This window comes from Eucyclogobius newberryi, unplaced genomic scaffold (assembly GCF_026437365.1).
Source record: "Eucyclogobius newberryi isolate DKJ021-1_F unplaced genomic scaffold, fEucNew1.0.hap1 SCAF_19, whole genome shotgun sequence".
Lineage (NCBI taxonomy): Eukaryota > Metazoa > Chordata > Actinopteri > Gobiiformes > Gobiidae > Eucyclogobius > Eucyclogobius newberryi.
The window spans coordinates 19,608,268-19,632,784 of NW_027315823.1; the positions used below are offsets into that span (position 1 = coordinate 19,608,268).

The 24,517-nt window shown below is 41.8% G+C and overlaps 3 protein-coding genes across 4 annotated transcripts; 2 read left to right on the forward strand and 1 right to left on the reverse strand.

Moving 5' to 3' along the window:
* Nucleotides 1-218: 218 nt before the first annotated feature.
* oser1 (oxidative stress responsive serine-rich 1) lies at nt 219-2,924 on the reverse strand. Its single transcript, XM_072452067.1, has 4 exons — nt 2,552-2,924; nt 2,114-2,223; nt 1,895-2,011; nt 219-1,425 (listed from the first exon to the last, which is right to left on the reverse strand). The coding sequence occupies exons 2-4, from the start codon at nt 2,188-2,190 to the stop codon at nt 600-602; spliced, it is 1,020 nt and encodes a 339-aa protein (XP_072308168.1). The 5' UTR covers nt 2,191-2,223; nt 2,552-2,924; the 3' UTR covers nt 219-599.
* Nucleotides 2,925-8,374: 5,450 nt separating this feature from the next.
* Nucleotides 8,375-11,594, forward strand: manf (mesencephalic astrocyte-derived neurotrophic factor). The gene is made up of 4 exons (XM_072452069.1): nt 8,375-8,579; nt 9,056-9,183; nt 10,715-10,856; nt 10,929-11,594. The coding sequence occupies exons 1-4, from the start codon at nt 8,495-8,497 to the stop codon at nt 11,111-11,113; spliced, it is 540 nt and encodes a 179-aa protein (XP_072308170.1). The 5' UTR covers nt 8,375-8,494; the 3' UTR covers nt 11,114-11,594.
* Nucleotides 11,595-12,431: 837 nt separating this feature from the next.
* rbm15b (RNA binding motif protein 15B) lies at nt 12,432-16,979 on the forward strand. Of its 2 annotated transcripts, none has more exons than XM_072452071.1 (2): nt 12,432-13,510; nt 13,726-16,979. In XM_072452071.1, exons 1-2 carry the CDS (start codon nt 12,688-12,690, stop codon nt 15,411-15,413), a joined length of 2,511 nt encoding a protein of 836 aa, XP_072308172.1. In that variant the 5' UTR covers nt 12,432-12,687; the 3' UTR covers nt 15,414-16,979. The 2 variants fall into 2 exon arrangements, with proteins under 2 accessions (XP_072308172.1, XP_072308171.1); XM_072452070.1 differs by having other exon boundaries at nt 12,432-13,467; nt 13,713-16,979.
* Nucleotides 16,980-24,517: the final 7,538 nt, after the last annotated feature.

Sequence of the window (24,517 nt, forward strand, 5' to 3'; positions counted from 1 at the left end):
AGCATGTAATGTGATGTAGTCTCACATATTGGCATTGCGTGCATTTAATTGTATCCCTTTAGCATTTCTTGAATACAACTTGCATCACTGCCTTCGATCACCAAAACAAACACTACTAATCCCAATTCAATTGTGGAGGATAAAGGTTTTCCTTCAAGTTAAATTTAGAATGACAATAGTTCGGACTGCAATGCAATACAGAAACAAGACACAACAGATTGAATAAAGCATGTTTATTAAGTGAAATTAACCCAGACAGATTAGTTTTAAAAGGACACAAACATAATCACACTTGGCGTTACAAGTTTGCATATTCCTACAACAGTATCATGTCCCCCTGTTAACCCTGCACAAAGAGCTTTGGCATCTTCTTGTGTAAACTCAAAAAACAAAACAAAAAGTCAGCCATTGAGCACAAAAGGGACTGCATTGTCTGGCAGTTGTTAAACAAGAAAAGCCTTAAATAAATGGCGTCAGGTATTAATTTATATTTATTTTTCTCATGCCTTAAACCATTCTACAATTGACAATCAACATAGGGTCATAGACCATTTCAACTCAAACAAGGGACTTCACCTTTATATATATCAGAGATCAGCTCAAGTGTACATCATCTCAGCCATGTGAGACATTTTCTTGGGGATGTACAGATAATACTCGAGGTAACCTGAAAGATCTTCTATTGTGATGTCGTCTACGTAGGATCTTGCCTGTTCTGAACATGAGCGGGGTGAGCCTGATGACACAGACGTGGATGATAAGTTACTGTTGGTGCTGACAGTTCTCTGAGAGTCTTCTGGACTCAGTGTGGCTCTTTCACATTCAGTGACAACATTTCGCAGACCTGTAAAGGAATACACATCTACGCCATTCCAGCTTGTATGATTATTGGGCTGGCAACAGCACTGCTGCTCAGGAAGTTTGCTCTCCTCTTTGCCTTTTGGCAGATCCAAACATTTGTTTTGAAAGCAGGAACATTGAGCAGGAGAACCACATGATGCACTATTCAGCGCTGATAATGCACTGAAGTCAGAGGCTTGGGCTAGAGGGGCTTCACTCTCCGCTCCATCGCAGGCACTTTTCTGCTCTTTGATAGTTTCTTGTAAGGAAGAAGCTAAAGCACTGTGTGGCGTGTCGTAAGCAGCAGATGTTCCAAATATCAGTGCAGGGATGTGGCTTTGAGCGTGCGAAGTTGAAGGTTCTTTCTGGGCCACAGAGGATAGAGTTTTCCCTTCCACAGAGGCACAGGGTTCCAGTGGCTCCAGACAGGAAAGGAGCTGTTGCTTCAAGCAGCCACTAGGAGGCGACAGTGCAGATGCTGTAGCGGAGCTACAATATGTGAACTTTGGGGGCTGGAGAATGGGGGACTTAGACCGGCGGCGACGTTGAGTTCTTGAAGCTCCTCTGGAGGTTTTCCTTGTGCATCTACAGGCAAAAAGAAAGCATGGAAACATTTCAACATAAGAATATATTAAGAGATAAGTTTACCTTACTCAATAACATTTTTATATTGGCCGTGGCTACAGAGCCGCGGCACGGTCAAATAGCCCAGCAGTTTCAGGAGCAGCGGCACAAAATAGCCTAGCAGTTTCGGCCGTGTGCCGCGGCTCTGTAGACACTCCCTTTTATATTACACACAGTGACTGTGAGTTAAGTTATGTGGAGCTATAAACACAGACAGGCTGCTTGGGCTGTGACCAAAGTTCCTTATTCCTATTATTTAGATATATAATCACGGTTAAAACATTTAACTTTAGCAGGAATGGCATGGATGCGGAAAAATATGAAAAAGTCATCATTTAGTATTCATAGTTTGAGAAGTGTAAAAGGTCACAGGTCAGCATAATCAACATACAAAATAATAGTAAAAGAAAAGAAAAAGCATTCCACCTACCCATGCCAGTTGTCCTTTTGGCAGACAAGTTTAGGTTTAGCACCATTAGTGTCAAGACAGGCACGTGAGGCTGATCTCGGAGTCACAGCCTCAGAGGCACTTACTGCTCCAGTTAAACTGTAAAAAATAAAACAAACCTTACATAATGCAATATGGCCATTCTCACATGACAACACACGTTACATTTACAAATGCAAACAAACATTAAACTGTAACTACCTCTCTGCATCAACCCTCAGCTTTTTAAAAGCTGTTTGCAGGTTCTCTTCTTCACACTCCTTTCCTCCTGCCTCCATGATGGGAGGAGGCTGCTCTGACCAGCCACCCAGCTGAAACACACATCACAACAGGATGACACTTCAGTCCCCAAACTAAAACACTGTATATTAAACACACAACAATAAACCTCACAGGAGAAAAAAAAGAAAGTTAACGCTAACCATTAAACATTCGGTGATATTTAGGTTTCAATAGTCCAGAAAAGTTAATTGTGAGAAATGGAGAGCAGAGCAAACGCAGTCACTTGTACAGAGTTGATTTCATAAGCACTCCCGTCAGCTAATGGCTAGCCAGCTACTAGCTAACGAAAGGTAATGCTATACCGAACGAAAATAAACAATAATCTGGTTAATATTAAACCAAAATCACAAAACTTACGGTTTATGATGTCCTGGACACGTTACAGAAATGTATGGCCAGTGCATAAAGTGTATTTCGCACTCCAGGGATCGTTAGGTGATCCCAGGCCAGCGAGGCTATCGACAAATAAGGCAATCTGCAGAGTGGCTAGCCCTCACTAGCTCCAGCTGCTAGCTCGGTCTGTTTTTGAATAAACGCGACTTGATTCCGGATGAAAGTTTTTCAAAACCTTAATCAATGAAATTCCGATGGGTGTTCAAATATAGTCAATTACTTCAGATAAGACGAAGCTAAGATCGAGCCCCAAATATCCACCTCGGCCTTGTTTACAGTCTAAACATTTGCAGTGACTCTGCAACACTAGCCCACTGACGTCAACAGCAGCAAGGACACACGTGACCTGCCACTGTGTGTTTATCGCTCTCTCGTCTCTCTCTCTCTCTCGTGTCTGTCCCCCCCCCCCCTCTCTCTCTCTCTCTCTCTCTCTCTCTCGTGTCTGTCCCCCTCTCTCTCTCTCTCGTCTCTCTCTCTCTCTCTCTCTCTCTCTCTCTCTCTCTCTCTCTCTCTCTCTCTCTCGTGTCTGTCCCCCTCTCTCTCTCTCTCTCTCTCTCTCTCTCTCTCTCTCGTGTCTGTCCCTCTCTCTCTCTCTCTCTCTCTCTCTCTCTCTCTCTCTCTCGTGTCTGTCCCCCTCTCTCTCTCTCTCTCTCTCTCTCTCTCTCTCTCTCTCTCTCTCTCTCGTGTCTGTCCCCCTCTCTCTCTCTCTCTCTCTCTCTCTCTCTCTCTCGTGTCTGTCCCCCTCTCTCTCTCTCTCTCTCTCTCGTGTCTGTCCCCCCCTCTCTCTCTCTCTCTCTCTCTCTCTCTCTCGTCTCTCTCTCTCTCTCGTGTCTGTCCCCCCCTCTCTCTCGTCTCTCTCTCTCTCTCTCTCTCTCGTGTCTGTCCCCCTCTCTCTCTCTCTCTCTCTCTCTCTCTCGTGTCTGTCCCCCTCTCTCTCTCTCTCTCTCTCTCTCTCTCTCTCTCTCTCTCGTGTCTGTCCCCCTCTCTCTCTCTCTCTCTCTCTCTCTCTCTCTCTCTCGTGTCTGTCCCCCCCTCTCTCTCGTTCTCCCTCTCGTCTCCCCCTTTTTCTCTCTTGTCCCCCTCTCTCTCGTCCCTCTCTCGTTTCTGTCGCTCTCTCTCTTGTCTCTCTCACTCTCTCTCGCACTCTCTCTCTCGTCGCCCTTTCGTCTCTCTCTCCCCTCTCTCTCTCCCCTCTCTCTTGTCTCCTGCTCTTTCGTCTTCCCCCTCTCTCTCTCCTCTCTCTCGTTCTCTCTCTCCTCTCTAGTCTCTCTCTCTCCCGCTCTCTTGTCTCCCCCCTCTCTCGTCTCCCGCTCTCTCGTCTCCACCTCTCTCTCTCGTCTTTCTCCTGCTCTCTCGTCTCCCCATCTCTTCCCACCTCTCTCTCTCTCTTGACTCTTTCTCATCTCTTTCTCTCTCCACCTCTCTCTCTCGTCTCTCTCTCGTCCCCCTCTCTCTCAGCTTGCTCTCTCTCTCTCGTCTCTCTCTCTCGTCTCTCGGTTTCTCTGTAAACATTTATGATGTGCATTACCGCCACCATCTGGAACTTGTATTGCTTCTTCTTCGTATTTGCAGTGATCTCAAAGTGTAAAGTGCACCCAACAGACCCTACTCTACCCTAAAATCTCCTTCATCCACTGCCATGAACAACACCCTCCCGTACGATCCTCTCCAATTCCTCCCCGGTCACATCCCACACCAGATTTCCTCAAACTTTTTCTGACGCGCCCCCCCCCCCCCTTGGGAGATTAAAAAAAATCCCCTGTAAGCGCTGTAAATATGGCATTTCAAGGAGACGATGCACACATCTTACGTCTCGTCACCGTTGTTCACTTTTACACCAGTGCCGCACTTCTTCTATGCGTGTATTATGGCGGCTGGTATCCAAGTTGTTGTTGTTGTTGTTTTATGGCGGTTGGCATCCGAGTGTTTCATTAACGCCAGACGTTATTCCTCAGACTTTGTCGTAGTCCTTAAAAGTTCTTCTTCCATTGCTTTGGTGTTACATTACCGCCAGACTCCACTTCATTCTTCAGAAGCACAGGAGTTCAAAACCCATGAGTTAAAAGCATATCAGTCAACAATTATTCTAGTTGGAATAAAGTCTATGGAATAAAGTCTGGCGGTAATGTAACAGTTGGATACCAACTGCCATAAAACAACAACTCTGGCGGTAATGCGACACTCTGCTGTCGACTGCCATAAGGGAGATGGCGGAGGAGAGTGGATCGGTGGTCGAAGACGTTCTGGACGGCATGGAGGAGCAGCCTTTTCTGGCTGCACGTGCCCGGAAACGTAAAAAGTCCCTTAGCTCGTCCGAGGGTTCTGGGAATGAGCAGCAGGATGGGGCTGAAGCTATTGATATCCGGGGTGAGAGCAGAGACTGTAAGGTGATCATAAAGCGTGCACAGGATAGTGCATCCTTTAAGGAGTGGAATTCAGTGGCATTGTCAAAGAGCCTAACTGTAGCTGTGGGAGTGATCAAGAGTGCGAGTGTCCTTAGAGATGGCTCGCTGCTGGTCGTGTGCAAGGCCGCGGCTCAGCAACGTAAGGCGATTGGAACTAAACGTCTGGGTGGAAAGGACATTCTTGTGTCTGATGCTGAAAGAAACACGGTCAGAGGAGTTATCGTAGGGGTCCCTACGGCGACGTCTGTGGATGAAGTTAAGGAGAATTTGACTGGAGCTATGGTGGTGGACGCTAGGCGGTTGAAGGTGACCCGGTCTGGGGTAAGATGTGACAGCTTGTCGGTAATGGTAACACTTGAAGGGAGGTGCCTGCCTAGTAAGGTGTTCCTTGGGTTCATGTGCCATGACGTTAGGCCATATGTTCCACCGCCCCTGCGTTGCTTTAAGTGCCAGCGCTTTGGGCATATTGCAGCGGTCTGTAGAGGGAGGCAAAGATGTGGTAAATGTGCAGGAGATCACGAGTATGGGAAGTGTGACTTGGGAGCAAAACTGAAGTGCTGTAACTGTGGGGAAGAACATAGCTCTGCCTACGGGGATGCAGGTTTAGCAAAAGAGCTGCTGAGGTGCATAAAATAAAGGTCTCTCAAGGTATATCCTATGCAGATGCAGTCAAGAAAGTTTCAAGTAACGAGTTTAGAGTAAATACAGAGAGAGGAGCCAGCGCTGCTCCCAGCCAGGGCGAAATGAGAAAGGCCAGCGTGGCTCCCAAGAAGTGTGAAGGTTTCAAGAGTGGAGGTCCCAAGTGTGCAGGTTCCAGAATTAATGAGAATACCCTGGTTGTGGATAGAGAGGATTTTGTACTCTTTATGGTGGATGTTGTAAACTGTGCTGCTCAGACTCAAACTTTGGGTTCTGGAAGTGAGAAGCAGGATGAAGCTGCTATTATCGGGGATGAGAGTAAAGTGTGTAAGGTGATCATAAAGCTTGCACTGGGTAATGCGTCCTTTAAGGAGTGGAACCCGTTGGCATTGACAGTGAGTCTAAATAGGACTGTGGGAGAGGTCAGGGAGTCGAGAGTCCGTGGAGATGGCGCGCTTCTGGTTGTGTGCAAAGACGCAGCTCAGCAAAGGAAAGCAATTGGGATTAAAAGTCTGGATGGAAAGAACATTCTTGTTTCGGACGCTGAAAGAAACACGGTCAGAGGAGCTTTGGACATATAAAGGTGTGGTAAATGTGCAGGAGATCACGAGTATGGGAAAGGAGCTAAACTGAAGTGCTGTAACTGTGGGGGAGAACATAGCTCTGCCTACGGGGATGCGTGGTTAGCAAAAGAGCTGCTGAGGTGCAGAAAATTAAGGACTCCCAAGGTATATCGGATATACCTGGATATACTATATCTTATGTAGTCAAGAAAGTGTTAAGTAAAGAGGTGAAAGTAAATACAGTGAGAGAAGCCAGCGCTACCCAGCCTGAGCGAAGTGGAAGCCAGCGTTGCTCCCAAGTGTGAAGGTCCCAAGTGTGGAGGTTCCAAGTGTGGAGGTTCCAAGTATGAAGGTTCCAAGTGTGAAGGTTCCAAGTGTGGAGGTTCCAAGTGTGGAGGTTCCAAGTATGAAGGTTCCAAGTGTGGAGGTTCCAGAATTAATGAGAATACCTTGGTTGTGGATAGAGAGGATTTTGTACTCTTTATGGTGGATGTTATAAACTGTGCTGCTCAAACTCAAAAGAGAACTGAAAGGATCAGGATCATTGCTAAAGCTGCAGCAAGATTCCTTGGAACTAAAGAGCTCGAATGGGCAGAAATAGAAAACGGGAAAAAAGGCTAAAGGCGCTAAATGGGAGTCAAAGTGAAGGAAGTCTACTTATTGGGAATCAGAGTGATCAGAGTGATCAGAGTGAAGAAATGGAGGTAGGGGCGTCGCTGGTCTCCTGTCCTCTCCCAGTCTAGTAGATGCACGGCTGCCAAGCAACGACAACAGTGGAAGTATCAGAGCCTAAAGAATGAAGCCTAAAGGATAAAGCTGTACGCCGGAAGCACCAAACACCAAAGAAGGAGAGGAAGAGGAAGAAGAGTCAGCTCTGGAATAAAGCCGGTCGGAATCTGAAGAATGAAGTCTAAAGAGATAAATAAAGTGTAAATAATAAAGAATAAAGTCTGATGGTAATGTGACGCTTCACTTGGGATACCAACCGCCATAAAACAACAACAACCACAACAACAACCATAGAAGAAGAAGAAGAAGAAGAAGAAGAAGAAGAAGAAGAAGAAGAAGAAGAAGAAGAAGAAGAAGAAGAAGAAGAAGAAGAAGAAGAAGAAGAAGAAGAAGAAGAAGAAGAAGAAGATGAAAAGTTAAGTCTGGCGGTAATGTAACACTTGGATTCCAGCTGCCATAAAATGCCATAGAAGAAGAAGAAGAAAAGTTAACATTCAAAAAGGGGAGAGTAGTGCCCAGTCAAATTGAGAAGGCCAGAACTTAAACCTGATAAGACAGATCAAGTAGACAGACTTAGTGCTTGTGTGAAGGATCTAAAAATCCGGATAACGTTTACCGGTAATTATCTGCTTCTTAACCCTGAAAAAAACCAAGGTCATTGTACTAACTAGACAGTAAACAAGAAACCTTAGAGTCTTATTTGGTCAAGACCTCTCAGTTTCAGTACATATAAGTCTTTGTTTTTGGCCCGCAGGCTTTATTCAACTGGACTGTATTGCATGAAATTGGAATGAGACACAACAAACTGTTGAAAAGCAGATTCAAACTCACGCTATCAACAATATCAATCAATAACAAGGTTTATTTATAAAGCCCAAATCAGAATAATCTTGCCTAAAAGTGACAATGAAAAAAGAATCCATGCATTTGTAGACTACTACAACTCTCTCCAAAATAATATTCAAATCTTATCCCAGAAAAGCAGATTTTCACATTTATGATTTCACATCCCATTTGTAATTCATGACAATACCCAGCAACCAATGGGCCCAAACACATCTAATGTCATTTTATACACATATAAATACAATACAAATATATGAGCGCTCCTTTATTTTGATGATTTACTGTTTAGAGGGTCAAAAAGATTGTTTCTTTAGTGTAAATTATACATAAACTTTGAATCAAATGAGTGTGATGTCAATTGTAATTTTCTGCAAATTATACATCCAATTACATGAAAACCCTGGATCTACTTTATTATGAAAACACAGTGCGGCGCTGGCCCAATCACACTGCGCCAACTGGACGTTGTTCCCTAAATGTTCCATCTCTGTCCAATCGCAAAAGACGGAGTGAAAAACTACAGAAAAAGTGACGTTTCTGGGCCAATCAGATAAGACGGTGGTGTGACGTGTCACCGGAAAGCTCGTACAACCAGGAACGGACGCGGTCGTGTTGGTTTTACCGGCGTCCATCCCGAAGCAACTGCACCGCATGAGTGCAAATTACTCATCGAGCCTTTGTCCAGTTATAATCTAAAGTGCGATTATCCTCTGAAGAGGACTGAGATGTTGTGTTTGGGCGGGTTGTCGGTGGCGCTCGCCTTGGCTCTTGTGCCCGTGAGCGCGGATGCGAAGGAGGGAGAGTGTGAAGGTAAGAGTGCTCCGGCTCAGACCTGGCTTTTTACTTGCACTTACTCTGTCCCAAGACAAACATCCCGTTCACCTACAAGTATTGATTTAAACATGTCTTGTGCCCATATATCGAACATCTTCCTTTTAAATGTATGCTTTAGCATTTATTGTTCTTTCGTGTATAAAAACATTACTTTAGCAGTTTTGCTACAGGCATGCAGTTTCTGTACTGTACAGTCACTCTTAGTGATAAACTACTGTAGGCTATTTTAAAATTGTTACACAAGCTATTGGTGACACTGGATGGTGTCCCAGGGGTTAAAATAGCTATTCCAAATTCAGTAAATGCTACACAGATGTGTTCATGTTACCTTTTGTTCGTTTTTTAAAACAACCATAAGTTATATTATGTACTATATTATGATTTTTCCATTGATTTGTACACACTCAAACATTGTGTCACACAATGTATGTTCTGCTTTTCTTGTTTTTCAGTTTGTGTGAGCTTTCTTGGAAAGTTTTACGAGTCATTGAAGGACAACGATGTAAAGTTCAGTAATGCTGATATTGAGAAGGCCCTGATAAAAACCTGCAAAGATGCCAAAGGCAAAGAAAATCGTTTTGTAAGTAACAAACAAAGAATGTTATGACATGTCATACTATTAAACAATGCAGAGTTAGTCAATAGCAAAATGCTGTTGTTCGATTGAATTGGAGATTTTTTATTAAGCGAGGCTGATGACTATAATAGTGGTGTCGTTATATGAGAATTTGACTGAGAGAGTGACTAGCCTGGAAAGCAGGAGGTTCCTGGGACCAGACATGCAAAGTCAGATTTATGGACCAAAGAATTTTCCCTTGAGAAAAAGTAATTTTGATTCTGATCACAGCAGCTTATTTGTCATGATCAGATTAAATCTCCTCTCTAACTTATTTTACCCAGATTGACTGCATACAGGCTTTTAGCTCGGATTTGAAAACACCCCGTCCAACCGGGGGCTATGGAAAGCCAATATGTGTTTCACAACCTTTTTTCGATGCTTTTACTAAATAAAGCAGCGCTTTTAACGCGGAGGCGATCTTGAGCGGCGCCCGCACGCCTCTCGTATCATATTGACTTTCCATACTCTCGCGTTGCCTGCGCCTCTCGGCCGTGCGGATCACACTCTGCCACTTAGGAGCGGCGTATCGCGCCGTATTTTACATGGTATTTGGCCGTGGAGGTTCGGCATTTTCCAGACCACGGCTCGGCAGCCAATCAGAGCCAAGCACACAAACTTTGTCGACTATCGCTTCCCGGCCCGATTTAACAACTTTTCTAAAATGTATTAATAAAAATTACACCTTGCCCTCGAAAATGTCCGTCCACATGTCGAGATACCCCGTCCAAAAGACGGGAAGACGGCCCTCTAGCTAAAAGCCTGACTGCATATTGTCCATCGAAATTCAACGACTGTCTGCATTTGTACTTGTTCTGACACAAATGGGCCATGCAGCTTTGCTTAGGATGAAATTAAACCAAAACGCTTGCCTGACCCGCCAGCCCCGCCCACATTCTGTTCGAATGCTTCTCGGTTTGGATTCGGACCATTGGGGGGCATCAAAAAAACTCTCCAGCATTAACCGGTCCAACCACCGCCGCTAATTTGTATCACGTGTCTCTCAAATGCGGAAGACTTTGTATCACGTGTCTCTCAAATGCGGAAGACTTTGTGTCACGTGTCTCTCAAATGCGGAAGACTTTGTGTCACGTGTCTCTCAAATGCGGAAGACTTTGTGTCACGTGTCTCTCAAATGCGGAAGACATCTCTAAAAAAAATTCCGGAACATTCAGAACAAAATATATAACTTCATTTACCTGAGCTTTACAGAGTTTAGTGCGTCGCTTGTTGACTCGGTTATTTTTATTCTTTCCTCGTAATCCACCATGTTTGTTTGGACACGCACGGACAATGCGTTTGTCTGATTGGTTAATCCACCTGTCAATCACTCCCTTTGGAAATTGGAGCGACTGGGTTGGATCCCAGACCCTCAGGTTTTGTAAAGTAGTCTGTCAAAACTTGTTGGGAATGGCTGTCCAGGCAACCAAAACTCATCATCCAGACATGTTTGAGAAAGAACTGTACTAATCCTTAATTATTCCTCTCTGTTTAGTGTTATTACATTGGAGCAACAAGTGATGCGGCTACCAAGATGATCAACGAGGTGTCCAAACCACTGAGCTACCATGTTCCAGTTGAAAAGATTTGTGACAAACTTAAGAAAAAAGACAGTCAGATCTGTGAGCTGAAATATGGTAAAACATGTTCTAACCTTTTTAATATTATATTGTTTTAAAAGACTTTTAATACTATTTTCTATGTTTTAGACACACAGTTGGATCTGAGCACAGTGGATTTGAAAAAGCTCAAAGTGAAAGATTTGAAGAAGATCCTTGAAGAATGGGGAGAATCTTGTAAGGGCTGCGCAGAAAAGTCTGACTTCATTCGCAAAATCACAGAGCTCATGCCCAAGTATGCACCTTCAGCTGCCCAAGCACGGACAGACCTGTGACGGAGCAGGACCTAGTATCTTTGGACTTGACTTGGATGTATTTAGTGATAGAGATTCACAAGAAGAGAAAGAGGGCATTGATTGATTTTGTTTCATCGGTCTTAGTTTCTTTTTGTCATCTGTTAATTTTTTCAAGTTTAGGTTTATTGATTTATCAGAATAATGCATTTTTTTGAATAATGGTCTTTTGGTCACTTCCTATCACAATGTAGTGTATGATTTTTGATGGCACTACGACGTATGTACTGATCCTGGAAAAAACAATGACTGGATGAAACGGAGGACACGGCTTTAGTGACAGAACTGTACTTTTACAGGCACACATTATGCCATTTCATCCGTCTCAAAGTTTACTTTTGTTGAAAATGACTGCTTTTTCTGTCCCTGCGTGAGTGTCTGCTACAACCGGTCAAGTTGTGCATTTTGGATGTAATGACATCTATTTTGCAGAGCTTGTTTATGATAAATTATATTTACACGGCCCATTTAAAAATGTTCTATAGTTTTAGTAAACAATGAATCAATGAAATTCAAACTTTGGTTTATTTATTTTTTTATTTTATTTTTAGGCCCCTTTGGTCTTTCAAAGGGGCCACAGTTTGGCTGTTTTTTCCTACACGTTTGCAAACATTTTCTTTTCCATATGAAAGGGTTTTTGTTGTTTAAATTAAAACAAATGTTTCAAAAAATACTCCAATCTCATATTCTGCTGTCCCTTATTGGTCATGACCACTGTAAGTAATATATATAAATGGTTGAGAGGTTTGTATTTTCTCCTCTGGAGTTGATGTGCACAGATATTACATGCACAATAGGTCAACATTTTAAATACATTGTAAGGATGCCATTTTTTTAAATTTACATTTAGTATATTAAATATTTCAACATTTTCACAAAACATCCTTTGAAAATGTATTGTAAAACATTCTGTGCCATCATTCACTAATTGTTCTTAACTATAAAGAATAAGCATATTCCAAAATCAGACTTTTCACACTGCCCACCGAACATTCTTTGTAACCGCATTTGTGAATCATGTGTGGTGTAGGTTTGTTTAGTATTTTTTTTTTACTCAAAGGAAGTCATGTAGTCATTAGCGCTGTAAACTATTTTACTTTTTAAATAAAAATGTAAAAATAATTACGTTTGGCCTATTGTCTATATAATCGTGCATAATTCATATGGAATTCCACCAATGTGTGGTTTTAACGAAGGAAAAATTACTAAGGTCCACGTTGTACTAACAAACGTAACTAAATAGTAACGTCATACGTCATACGTAACGTCATACGTCAATGATCTGCGTCAACCCAGACCCCGCCTTCCAAAGGGAGCGCACATTCCTATTGTCCAAGATGGCGGCGTCGGTGCAGAGACCTAGATGCTGATATGTTTTTAACCTATTTAATGTTTTTAGTTGGACATTTATGCACGGATTTTTTTTGCCTAGTGGCGCCTTCGATTCCCGTGAACCTTCGCACCCATTTTGTGTTCGTTAACAGCCCTGGAATTCGCTCTCCGGGAAGGATTTCCATCCGTGCACCGAAAAGTTTGAGCTCCATCCTCCTCTGAAAATGAAGAGGCAGGCCGCAAGAGAGACTAGTCCAGCCAGGGCCATTGCAAAGCGGATGCGAGAAAGAGAACGAGAAAGTGCACGGAGAGATGAGCTTCCACCGCCACCACTGGCTCTTCTGCTGGCAGAGAGCCGAGGATATCACCGCCGGAGCCGCAGCAGGGAGCGAGAGAAGCCTCGAATCAGGGAGGAGCGTGCGGCCGCTCTGGAGCTGCACCACCGCCATGAACTCAGCCTCCTCGGACGCCCTCCTCTACGAACCACCGCTGCAGAGTTGCCCGCAGCCAGACCCGCCACTCTGGAGTACAAAACACTGCTCATCAGTAACCTTGGCTCGCAAGTGTCGGACGAGGACGTAGAGGACACGCTTTTTCATGAGTTCAAAAAGTTCGGGGACGTAAGCGTAAAGCTGTCGCACACACCCGAGCTGGGGCGCATCGCCTATGTGAATTTCCGTCACCCAGAGGATGCTAAGGAGGCCAGACACGCTAAATCCTCCAGGTTAATGTTGGGGGATCGTCAGCTAAAAATTGAACCTATGTATGTGAGAAAACGTAGCGTGACCCCGCCAGAGGTGGGTTACCTGCCCCTGCACGCGCCTTACCCCTATAGACAGCGCTCTTTGTCTCCTCCGGGTCCTGGCGTGAGCAGCATGAGAGATCTCAGAACCAGGCATTATGCTTTAGAGACTTTAGGACTGAGTAGAGAGAGGGAAAGGCTTTTGGATTACTATGGAATGTTGGATGAGAGGGGCAGGCCCTACGGCTTCTCCCCAATGCCGGTGGTAGAGGACTTGAAGCCAGAAGACGACCAGAGAGCCACCAGTAACCTTTTTATTGGGAATTTAGACGGAAATGTCACTGAGGCAGAGTTAAGAAGAGGTTTTGATAAGTATGGCATCATTGAAGATGTTGTAATTAAACGGCCTGCACGTGGACAAGGTGGGGCATATGCTTTTGTGAAATTCCAGAACTTGGACATGGCCCATCGAGCTAAAGTCGCTTCTCCCCAATGCCGGTGGTAGAGGACTTGAAGCCAGAAGACGACCAGAGAGCCACCAGTAACCTTTTTATTGGGAATTTAGACGGAAATGTCACTGAGGCAGAGTTAAGAAGAGGTTTTGATAAGTATGGCATCATTGAAGATGTTGTAATTAAACGGCCTGCACGTGGACAAGGTGGGGCATATGCTTTTGTGAAATTCCAGAACTTGGACATGGCCCATCGAGCTAAAGTCGCCATGCAGGGACGATTGATAGGAGGCAACCCTATAAAAATTGGTTATGGTAAAGCTAACCCCACAACCCGGCTCTGGGTAGGAGGTCTCGGCCCTGGGAACTCGCTAGCTGCCCTTGCCCGAGAATTTGACCGTTTTGGGAGCATCAGGAATATTGACTATGTTAAAGGGGACAGTTTTGCTTACATTCAGTATGAAAGTTTGGATGCTGCTCAGGCTGCATGCACACAGATGAGAGGTTTCCCTTTGGGGGGCCCCGAGCGGCGCCTTAGAGTGGACTTTGCAAAAGTGGAAGAGAGTCCATCACGTCCATTTCCAGCTGGTTACCAGCCTGCAGTTGCACTGCCTTCCCATTATGAGCTGCTTGGTGAGGCATACAGCCGCCATCACAGCCTGGAGAGAGAGTTGCGAGGAAGCCGGGACCGCTCTTCTCCACCAGCACACAACCTCCTCTCCCAGAGAGAGCGGGAGAGGGCCCTGCTGGACAGGGACTTCCCCAACAGCCCCACACGAAGCATGGAGAGGAGGACAGAGGCATTTGGCAGGAGAAGAAGTCGAAGCCGAAGCCGAGAACGCTGGCTAAAGGAGCGAGAGGAGAGGAGGAACCGCAGGAGAAGTAGAAGCATGTCCCCTGATCGACCAACTGAAGAACGCGAGCGGGACCGGGAAAAGGACAGGGGGCGGTCCAGGCTCCGGGGACAAGGAGGAATGTTGTCTCCTGACGGTAGCCCTGATAGAGCACGTGTTCGTGCCCCAGACTCCACTACCGAACCTAGGGACCACTCTCCGGACAGTGGCAGGGCAGGTCACGCACTTGCAAACGAGGACGAGCCACCCTCCGGCCGCCACCACAGCAAACGGACCTCCAGTGAACTCGGCAACCACCACCATCGATCCAGTGAGTCCACAAATTCCCCTGCACGGCACACTGATACCCACGCCTCGCCCACAACATTGTCTGACTTTGCGCAGGCGACGCTTGCCAAAATGTGGCACGGCTTCTTTGCCCTAAAGAACAGCAGCTTTCCTACCAACCTGTACATGTTGGAGGGTGGGGCCTCTTTCTTTAATAACATCATGAAGGACAGCCTCAAACAGCAGAGCCAGAATCAGCCCAGTCAGCTGAAAATCGCCCAGCGGTTGCGCATGGACCAGACACGTTTGGATGAAGTGTCACGGCGCATTAAACTGGGCCGCCCGGACGGTTTTGCCATCCTGCTAGCACTCCAGGGCCCGGTGGACCGCCAGGCCCCTGCCCCAGAACCAGGACTCCAGGTGCGACTGCTCCGCCACCTGGTCACTTACCTGCGCAACAAGGAAGCGGCTGGAGTGGTGAGTTTGCCTGCTGCTAATGAAGGGAGCGTGGGGGCCATGCTGTACGCTTTTCCTCCTGGAGACTTCTCCCAACAGTTCCTCCAGGCGGCCAAAAGAACTGTGGGTAATCTGGAGGAGGAGCACATGGTTATTGTGATTGTCAGTGACACTAATTGAATTGTCAATGTAAATGTAGATAAGTGTAGTCCAAGAGCCAAAATAAGGCTACAAAATAATACTTTTAGTTTTCAGTAGATGCATTTCATTATTTTATCCATTTTGTAAGATGCTTCTAGACACACTACATCCACTTTTATGATCATGTCATGTTAGGACATTTTAGATTCCAACTACAAAAGACAATATATGCTCGCTGGACATTTTCAAACTGTAATGGACAACACTAAATCTGGTTATTGATGTACTTGTTTACTTATTCTGAAATTGACCGTTCCAAGATGTTATTTATATATATATATATATATATATATATATATATTATAGTTACTCAGTGGGACTGGATATTTTTCCGGTGGATTGTACTGTAAACAATAGGAAATGGACTGTACTAAGCACCAGTCGCCATGGCCAATTGACCGTCCCTGTGACTGTACATTAGACATGTTGTGTTTTTAACTATTGGACCATTCCTCTTAAGTTTTTGTGTGGTATGTTTTTGCATGCAGGTATATGTCTCTTTGGTCTGTTAAATGTAGCTTCCAGTTACTGTAAACACTAATATGGACTTTCTACAAACTTCGTGTCATGGTGCAAGTTGTATTGTAAACAGTTTTATTCTATCATGATTTACACATGCCTTTTTCTATACTGCCTTGTCTATCATTTCTCTGTTTATTAGTTTATTAGTTTCCAGCACTGTATATTAGCTACACAGTAACGGGGAAAAAAGTTAGTTAGTTAGTATTGTACACATTAATTTGAGGTCACTTCTGCTTTCTGGAAAATTTATGAGTTAAAACTACAGTCTCACTATTTAGAACTAAATATTTATTTTATTTGTTAAAACACCTGACAATGCACACACATTTACCTGTCATTAAATTGAAAGTTAAAAAAAGAAATCCGGCTGAAGTATTCATCACTACTTACCATTATGTGCCTGAATTACAGATAGATTGGCAATTTTTTTTTTTTTTCACTTGAGTAAGAGAAAAGTACAGTTACCTAAAAAGAAGTCAAGCAGTAAGTGAGAAGAAAAATAAATAATCAAAAGTAAATGTATAGCATTTTGGAAAAATATTTCTTAGTAATTGTCAAATGAATATGACTGAATTACAGGTTAAACATACAATTTCTTAAGAAAGCTGTTAAAGTAAATCATTACTACCCAAATTTGGTTTTGTCTGAATGTATTTTATTATCAATCAAACGATGTTTCCCTTAACATATATTATCAATGCAGCAGCTTTGTTCTTGTGAATGTAAGTGAATGGGTAACGGAGGAAACAAAATACACTTTTGCATAACTAATGTCCTGGATTATAGGGTGTGGTTCTCTCTGTAACCACAAATAAGATTTTTATGTGTCCCCAAATTTCACTTAATTGTAGAACAATAAAAAACATGCCCTTTGAGATCATTATTCTTGTTTACTTCCTTGCAACCAGGTCAAATCAGTTACAACTGATACAAACCAATGTCTCCATACAAGTTTGTTTCTGTCTCAAGGCCGGGACATGCATAGTGTATTGGAAAAAAGTGTAATAAAACATTTTATGATTTCTTATGCCTGTCTTATTGTCTATTGTCTGCTACTAACTGCTAGTCCATACAGTCGCTACCAACTAGTTTAACGTATTAATTCAAATCGATGTCTTATACAGGCCACATCATAGACGGTCAAAAGATACAGCATATTGCAATCGGATTAGTCACAATTAAGAGAGGCCCTAACAAATGATTTAGGAGTACTGCTAAGTCTACTTGTTTAATGTGTAGTATGTTTATAGTATTTTTTTCATTTGATGAGATTTTTTTCATAGAAGGTAGTTACAATATTTTGACCACCATTCAGTTCCAATTGCTGATTACATTTTACTTCCGCTAGATGGCAGTGCGCGACCAGCTGTAGATACATGGATGACTCAGGCGCCTGAAGGCTAAAGTCGGACTGTGGTTAACTAACTAACCTGTTTCACAACACACAGATGCGGTGAAAGCCTCTGCAGAGCTCCTCACTAGAGACCTAAAGCCACAACAGATGCATGTAAAAGAAAAGTGCAATACCTGCTTCAATGCAAGCGCAATGAATTACGGATCTTTCAAACCGTTGTCCCCACAGACACAATTGTCTTCCGCATTTGATCCTTCTGTAGTGCCTCTGGGCAACCTCAAGAGCAGAGGATGCCCAAAACAACTCACTATGCCAGAAATACTTGCTCCCAATCTGAAACAATGACATCATCAAATTGTAACCTTAAAATGCCTCTGCAACCAACTATATTTCCCAAATATCATTCATTCATTTTATTTATTTATACAGGGAAAACCCAATGAGAAAAGTTCTCTTTTTCATGGGTACCCTGTTAAAACACAACATAAAATAAACAACAATCATAAGATACTAAAACACAAATAAAACAATACAATTAACCAATAGACGAAAACACATTAAACATACAATATTAGATACAATTATATAAAACAAGTGTATTGGCACTGAGGGTAGTCCTTGACCAGTGCTTTAAAATCATTAAAAGGCATAAATGATTTAATTTAAAAAGTCTGTGTTTTGTTCCACAAGGAGGGAGCAAAGTTGATGAAGGCCTTTTTTCCTGTCTCTGAGTTGACACGATGGGATTGTAAGATAAAAATGTCCTGAGACCTCAAACAGCGAATACTTAAACTAATGTGCAATAAACTGGATAAATAATCAGGCAAAATGCCAAGTAGAGCCTTGAACACAAACAAAAGGCAGTGCTGTTCCAGTTATTGAGATTATGCTTTAGAATATACTTCACAGTGGTGAGTTCTGTGTCCTTCTCTTATAATGAACCTTAGAGCTGAACCTTAGAGCTGAATGATAAACTGAGGTCACAGGTTTTAACACTGCTGTAGAAAGCATATGTATAATATCACCATAATCTAGAACTGAAATAAATGTAGCCTGGATTAACTGTTTTCTACAATTACGAGGAAAACACATGACACTCTGGCTTTAAGATTATTTGTCAGCTCTTGTATGTGTTTGTTGAAGGAGAGTTTATTATGAATCCAGAGGCCCAAGTATTTGTAATAGTGTACTTGTTCAATCATATTACCATCAAGTGTAAGAATAGATATATGTTTTGGGTTACTAGAGTGTCTTTTGGAGAACAGCATACATTTTGTTTATCATGGTTTTCAAATATCATGGCTATCAAGTTAAATCAACCTTCCCAAAATAACACTGAGCTGTGCAGTTTTTGTTGTGGTGCATCTGGTCTAGATTCCATGCTCACTAGAAAAGCTTGCTGCCATTGGAATCAATAGACTAAATTCAACTCATTAGACGCTCCATGGGTGATTCAGAGTTTCCCCAGTGAATGGATTAGATTATTAAAACCCTGCATGTCTTTCCCTCATTATGAAGCTTCCTCATGTCATCCTCTCCTACTCAAACTCCAGTCTTCCGAACACTCCCTGTTGCCTTGGTAATGTTGGCATCCGGTCACTGTTGGAGGTGAGTTCCTGGTATAGACTTTAACACCAGGAAATGGAAAGCACCTGAAATATTAATGTGAAATTATTGGCGGTCCAATGAAAGCTATTTGTTGGAATACATTATAAGCAGGTTCAGATTGTAAACATCACCAGTAGAGTCATGTCAAGGTGAAGATTTCCATGGAAGATGGAAATAGTGTAGAGGGTTTATCTCTAGACAGACTATGCAATCAGGGTTAACCCTAACCCTATGCATCGGAAGCATTAGACGGATAAGCTCCTTCTGTTTTGTTGTTGTTTAAAAAAAAAAAAAAAAAGGTTATTTGTTCACGTCTCACTGCAGGACACTGTTTGGATGAAAATATGATATATTTTCTAAATATTTAAATAAACAAATGTACACATTCTTATCTTCATGACATTACCTTTATTAACCGTTTCTGAAGTGAATGTTGAAGAAATGTGTACCGTCTTTATCTTTATCTTTTCATTTTTTTATTTATCTATTTTATTTTAATTTCCCCCTCCATTCCATATTAAGATCGGTGAGGAGTTTTTGTTAATAAGAGGTTTTTTTTTGTTCATAAGAATTCTATTAAGAGTGTTTTTTTGAAACTTCCTATAATCTGTCCTTTCCTCCTGTTTCTACTGCGTTGTAACAACGAAATTTCCCCTTGTGTGGACATTAAAGGGTTATCTTACCTTATCTTATCACACCACAGGTGTTTTTGTGCACTGTTGTGTTGAAATTTGGAAGGGAAAATATAATATAAAAAGAAGTAATTTAAAATGATAACACCAAAAATAAGCATCCTGTCAAGTAAATTACACCTGAAAAGAACTAGGCCAAAAACTTAGTGGGTGACAACTTTTAAACTAACTTACACACTCTCATCTCAGCATCTCTTTCCACTCCCACAGGGGAACCGGAAGTGACTTTAGTCCTTCAGAAGGCCTAAACATTTCAGCATTTAAATGTTACATTTTGTATTAAACTTATTGTTACTTTGCATTAATTATGTCAGTAAAATCCTATTTTTTAAGATTATAATAATAAAATATGTTGGAAATAATATTATGAAGTTTTTGGTACAGAAAACTGCGTCTCCAGGACTATCTGCTCTACTGTACTGACTGGAGGGGCCTCTAGAGGGCGCACAACCGTGTTTGGTATCGAAAGTTTGATGACGGCTAGCCATCGATCTATAAACATAAGATTTAAATTAAATCCTAAAAAAATAAAGAGAAGATGGATTCGTTTGAAGCTTTCACTTGGTCTAATAATGGGATTTATATTCAAAGAAGAGCAGTTTGTTTTTACTATGTTAGTTGTCCTGAAACATGCAGAAAGTGAATCTGAAATCTAGCAGGCTAAGGATTTATGACACTCAGAGGGAGCTCAGGAGCACAGGATGATGAAGTCAGGATTACACACCATACTGACATGTGATGACATCTGATGAAGGCAACAACAGTGAGTGAGGCCTTTTACGGGCTTTAGTCCCCTGTTGTGTTTAGTTGTTGGCCTCATTTTATTTGATCCTATAGCAGATTAAAATATTTTTTTCTTTTTGACTTATATATGTTGTTTTATCATTTTATCCTTGTTCATTGTTTTATGTTGCACCGTATCACCAAAGCAAGGTCCTATGTTTGTGAATACTGATTCTGATTCTAAAGGTGGTAGTTCAGTCTCGACCTGTGCTTTTGGGGGTTCTATCGGCTGATGTGATGATGAGGTGGAGACAAGCGGAGCATTTCGCTACAATCTGTGGCACAAACTTGTTTGAAGTATATAAGAGTGTCAGTGTAGTTAGACGTCTGGTGAACAGTGGCTGTGAATAGTTAAACGTGCATTTAAAGCCGTATCTCATGTGTCTGCAGGCTCAGTGCATCTCCACAGCTGAGCGCAGGGACTGAGAGGATCTTTAGGGTCGCTTTGGCATTTTTACTGATTTGGAAATGCAGGTGTACATTTGAAGGCCTTGGTCCCAACTACTGAATTTCACAATTTTTCTTGTCAACTGACTTTTACCCATCAAGGTAAAAAGGCCCCATCTTGTGAGTCTTTTAGTTTTTACTCCTCATGTGTCCGAAGTGACGTCACACACTCGTTGCTACTGCCATCTTGAGGACAAAAGGCGCTATGCTGTCTGTTTGCTCCACCAACAAGTCTCAAACCAAAGGATTTCTCTTCTGAACACCTCAACACCCCATTTTTTGCCAGAAATGGATTACTTGTCAGGAGTGACGAGTGAACTTACAGAAATTACTCCAGACTGATCGCTGTGCTGTTTGTTTCAGGTAATTAGCAGCTGGCTAATGCTAGTTTACATATTATTGCGTGGCTATGTTAATAAAACATTAGTCAACTTGTAGATAATTTTAACAAGCCTAATTTCCAACTGTGCGGTTGTTATATTTAGGATCAGACAGTCACTGACCCGCACACAAAGTCTGTGCTCTGGAAAGCTTTGTCCAGTGCAGAAGCCTTCTGGACGAGGACGCTTGGATGTAAATGTCTGCAACTCACCGCTGTAGATAAGGGTCAAAGCCCATAACTTCTGTCCTCTTTAAGTGTCAACCCTTTTCATTTTCAATTTTATAAGCTGTTTTTCTAACTAACTATCTGGAGATGGGCAACAGCGTGCGGTGATGTCGTCAACATGGCAGTGATGACAAATAAGAGACGTGACTGAACCCATGGATAGCCAGAATCTCCTCATAAGATCAATGCTTTGGGTAATGAGACAAGCAGAGAAGTGAACATGTATGGCAGGGGGAGACAGGGCTGGTGGGCAGACTGGCCAGAAAAAGAGAAGACATGTAATTAGGCCGACGATTATGTGGGCTCAATAAGACTGTCCCCTTTCTTGATCAATGGCCATTATGGATGTCCACTAAATCTCACTGTCCACTAAATCTAATTAATCACATTCATTGCCTGTATTTATTTTATTGTAATGTAACTATATCAAATGGGGTTCAACAATTATTTGACTAAAAACAATATAATTTGTTCAGAATTATGTTTTAACATTATTAGTTTAACTATGTAAAAGAATATAAAAAAATATATTGATACTTTGTGGTCTGCTGTGTGACTCAGCTTGTGTCTCTTTTCTACGTACGGCGTGAGGCTGATTGAAAATCACCCCTGAGCCTGGTAGAAAAGTAATGGGAATTATTAAGCAAATCAGATCCCAAGAAAAATGACTACATCACTATGGGAAAAAACATGGTAAAACTTTCTCAAATGGGCGATTTGCTACATCACGTTTAGTGTTTATGCCACGGAGCTATGCAGTTCACGCTGGAGGCACAGTGTAGCAGGTGCGCACACCTCACACGTGATCATGGCGGCGTCAGGGAAAGTGACAAAAGTGTACAAAGGTATGTCCAAAACGATTCAGAATGAGCTGCTCGACTAAAAACTATATTCATGATGAAGTGAAAACGGCTGATTTCAATCAGTCCGAGCCTAGTTTTCCTGTTGTGTGATGCACTTTGAATTGAGACTTCTGATGTGTCGAACCTGTAGCACTTGTACTGTTACCTTGACTATAAACTATTTTTTTTAGTTTATTAGGATGGATAATGCCAACGCTGAAAGCATTTCTGAACTCCTATTCATAAATTATTAGAATTATTAAGTTATTAGAAAACCCATGAAAGAAGGCTATAAATAAAACTGAATTAATGAAGTAAACAAACTTTATTTCTACTCTTGGTAATGGTAATACAATGACTTAGAGGCAAATACCATTTGTGAGAAAATACATTTGACATAAAATTACATTTTACACTTTATACTATATCAGATTGTAAAGAGCAAAACAAAACTCTCAGAGATACAGTACCTTGATTTTACATTTTTTGAAATTTCCCCATGTGGGACAATAAAGGAATATCTTATCTTATCTTATCGTGCAGAGTAGCAATTATTACATGAAGAGGAAAAACACAAACAGTTTTTGGTACCGGTTTCATAAAACAGTACAGAAAACAAAACAAGAAGACCAGCTTCTAAGTGGCATTAGTTACCCGGAACTACATGTATAACATTTTACATTTTTGTATTGAATCATCACAGACAACATTTCTGTGGAAATTTCACTCTTGGACACAAAAAAACCCCAACAACATGGTAATGTCATATAGCCCCCTTTTTATTTTGCATCACCAGCCGCCGCTGTCAAACAATAATGATGTTTAGATTGCATTAGGAATGTGCTAAAATGTGCCTGTAAAAATGCCTTGGTTGAGCTTCGAGTATTGCACAAAACTGTAAAATTAACCACAAAAGAGCAGAAATATCACTTTACCTTTATTTGGAAGACTACACTTGACATTTCTGTCTCTTTTGTGATCATTTCAAAAGTTTTAATTGGAGGGAATGTACTACATTTTTAATTTTGCAGATCTCCAAAAGAACAGTTGCAATATTCAATAAAAAAATCTCCCACCTCTATAAGGCATCAAACATGTCAGATCTGTGTAGAGGCGAGCCGGCTCTCTTTAAGAATTTGTGTTTTTCAATGTTATTTTTCCAATAAAACACACCAGTAATTGAATAAATGTCTGATGAATAAGTTTAATCACATATTGTGGAACATCATGGGCAAAGCGATAATATTATTTTGGAGACAAGCATGTGACGGACACCTCCACCAGAAAAAATGGCTAAAATAACTTCATTTGGTGCAAAATGTTGGAGATACACAAAAATAATTATTAATGAATTTGCTCATAAATAATGTAATAAGAATATTATTGAATAAAATAAATAGTGTCTTCAGCATTTTTATGAAATGCCTTTTATGCCTTTTAAACATGAAGTGAGATTGCATGGTATATAAATTGATAAGAGAACATTTGGGAAAAACACCATGAAGATGGGAGGAAAAGACTGATTGTTCTCAGCGTGATGCACCAGCCAAACCACACACAGATCTTTTTATGCTTGAGAGGGCTGTTGTTAAATGCAACAGCTGCCTGCCTCTGAGGGGAGGGGACAGGGCATAAATGATTGCTCTCATGCGCAAACTTTTAGACGTACAGCTATAGGGTTCTATATGCTCATTTGTAGGTTTTGCTTTTTATCCATTGGTGCATAGACGAGTGGTTAGTGCAAAGATATGACTAGTGGTGAAATGCCAGTGCCATCAATTATCTGGAAGACTAAGAATAAATGTGGGTTAAATGTGTTTTAAATACAGCAGGTTTGATATGTATTGTAAACGGACAGCTAGATTGTCATTTGTGCTCGATTGTGTAGTTTCTGTTTTCTGCTCTTGGCACTGGGTTAATAATCTATTTTTTCCCCATAAACTATGTATAAATAGTTACACGGATCTGTTTTACTCTCACATATTGCCTAATTAAAATGATCATTGGGCATAATCATAAATGCGCTCTTTTATAGGTCTATGAAATGTTACTGTACAGATCAAATTCTCTGCCACTGCCCTGTATAATATCTAATCTTATTTTCACACATAATTACATTACAATTACATGTTAGAATTAATCCTGGTCATTTTCCTCACACATGATTTCCCCCTCAGTTCTGATTAAGTGTGCCGTAAACATTTTATATTGGGGAAACTGAAACTGGT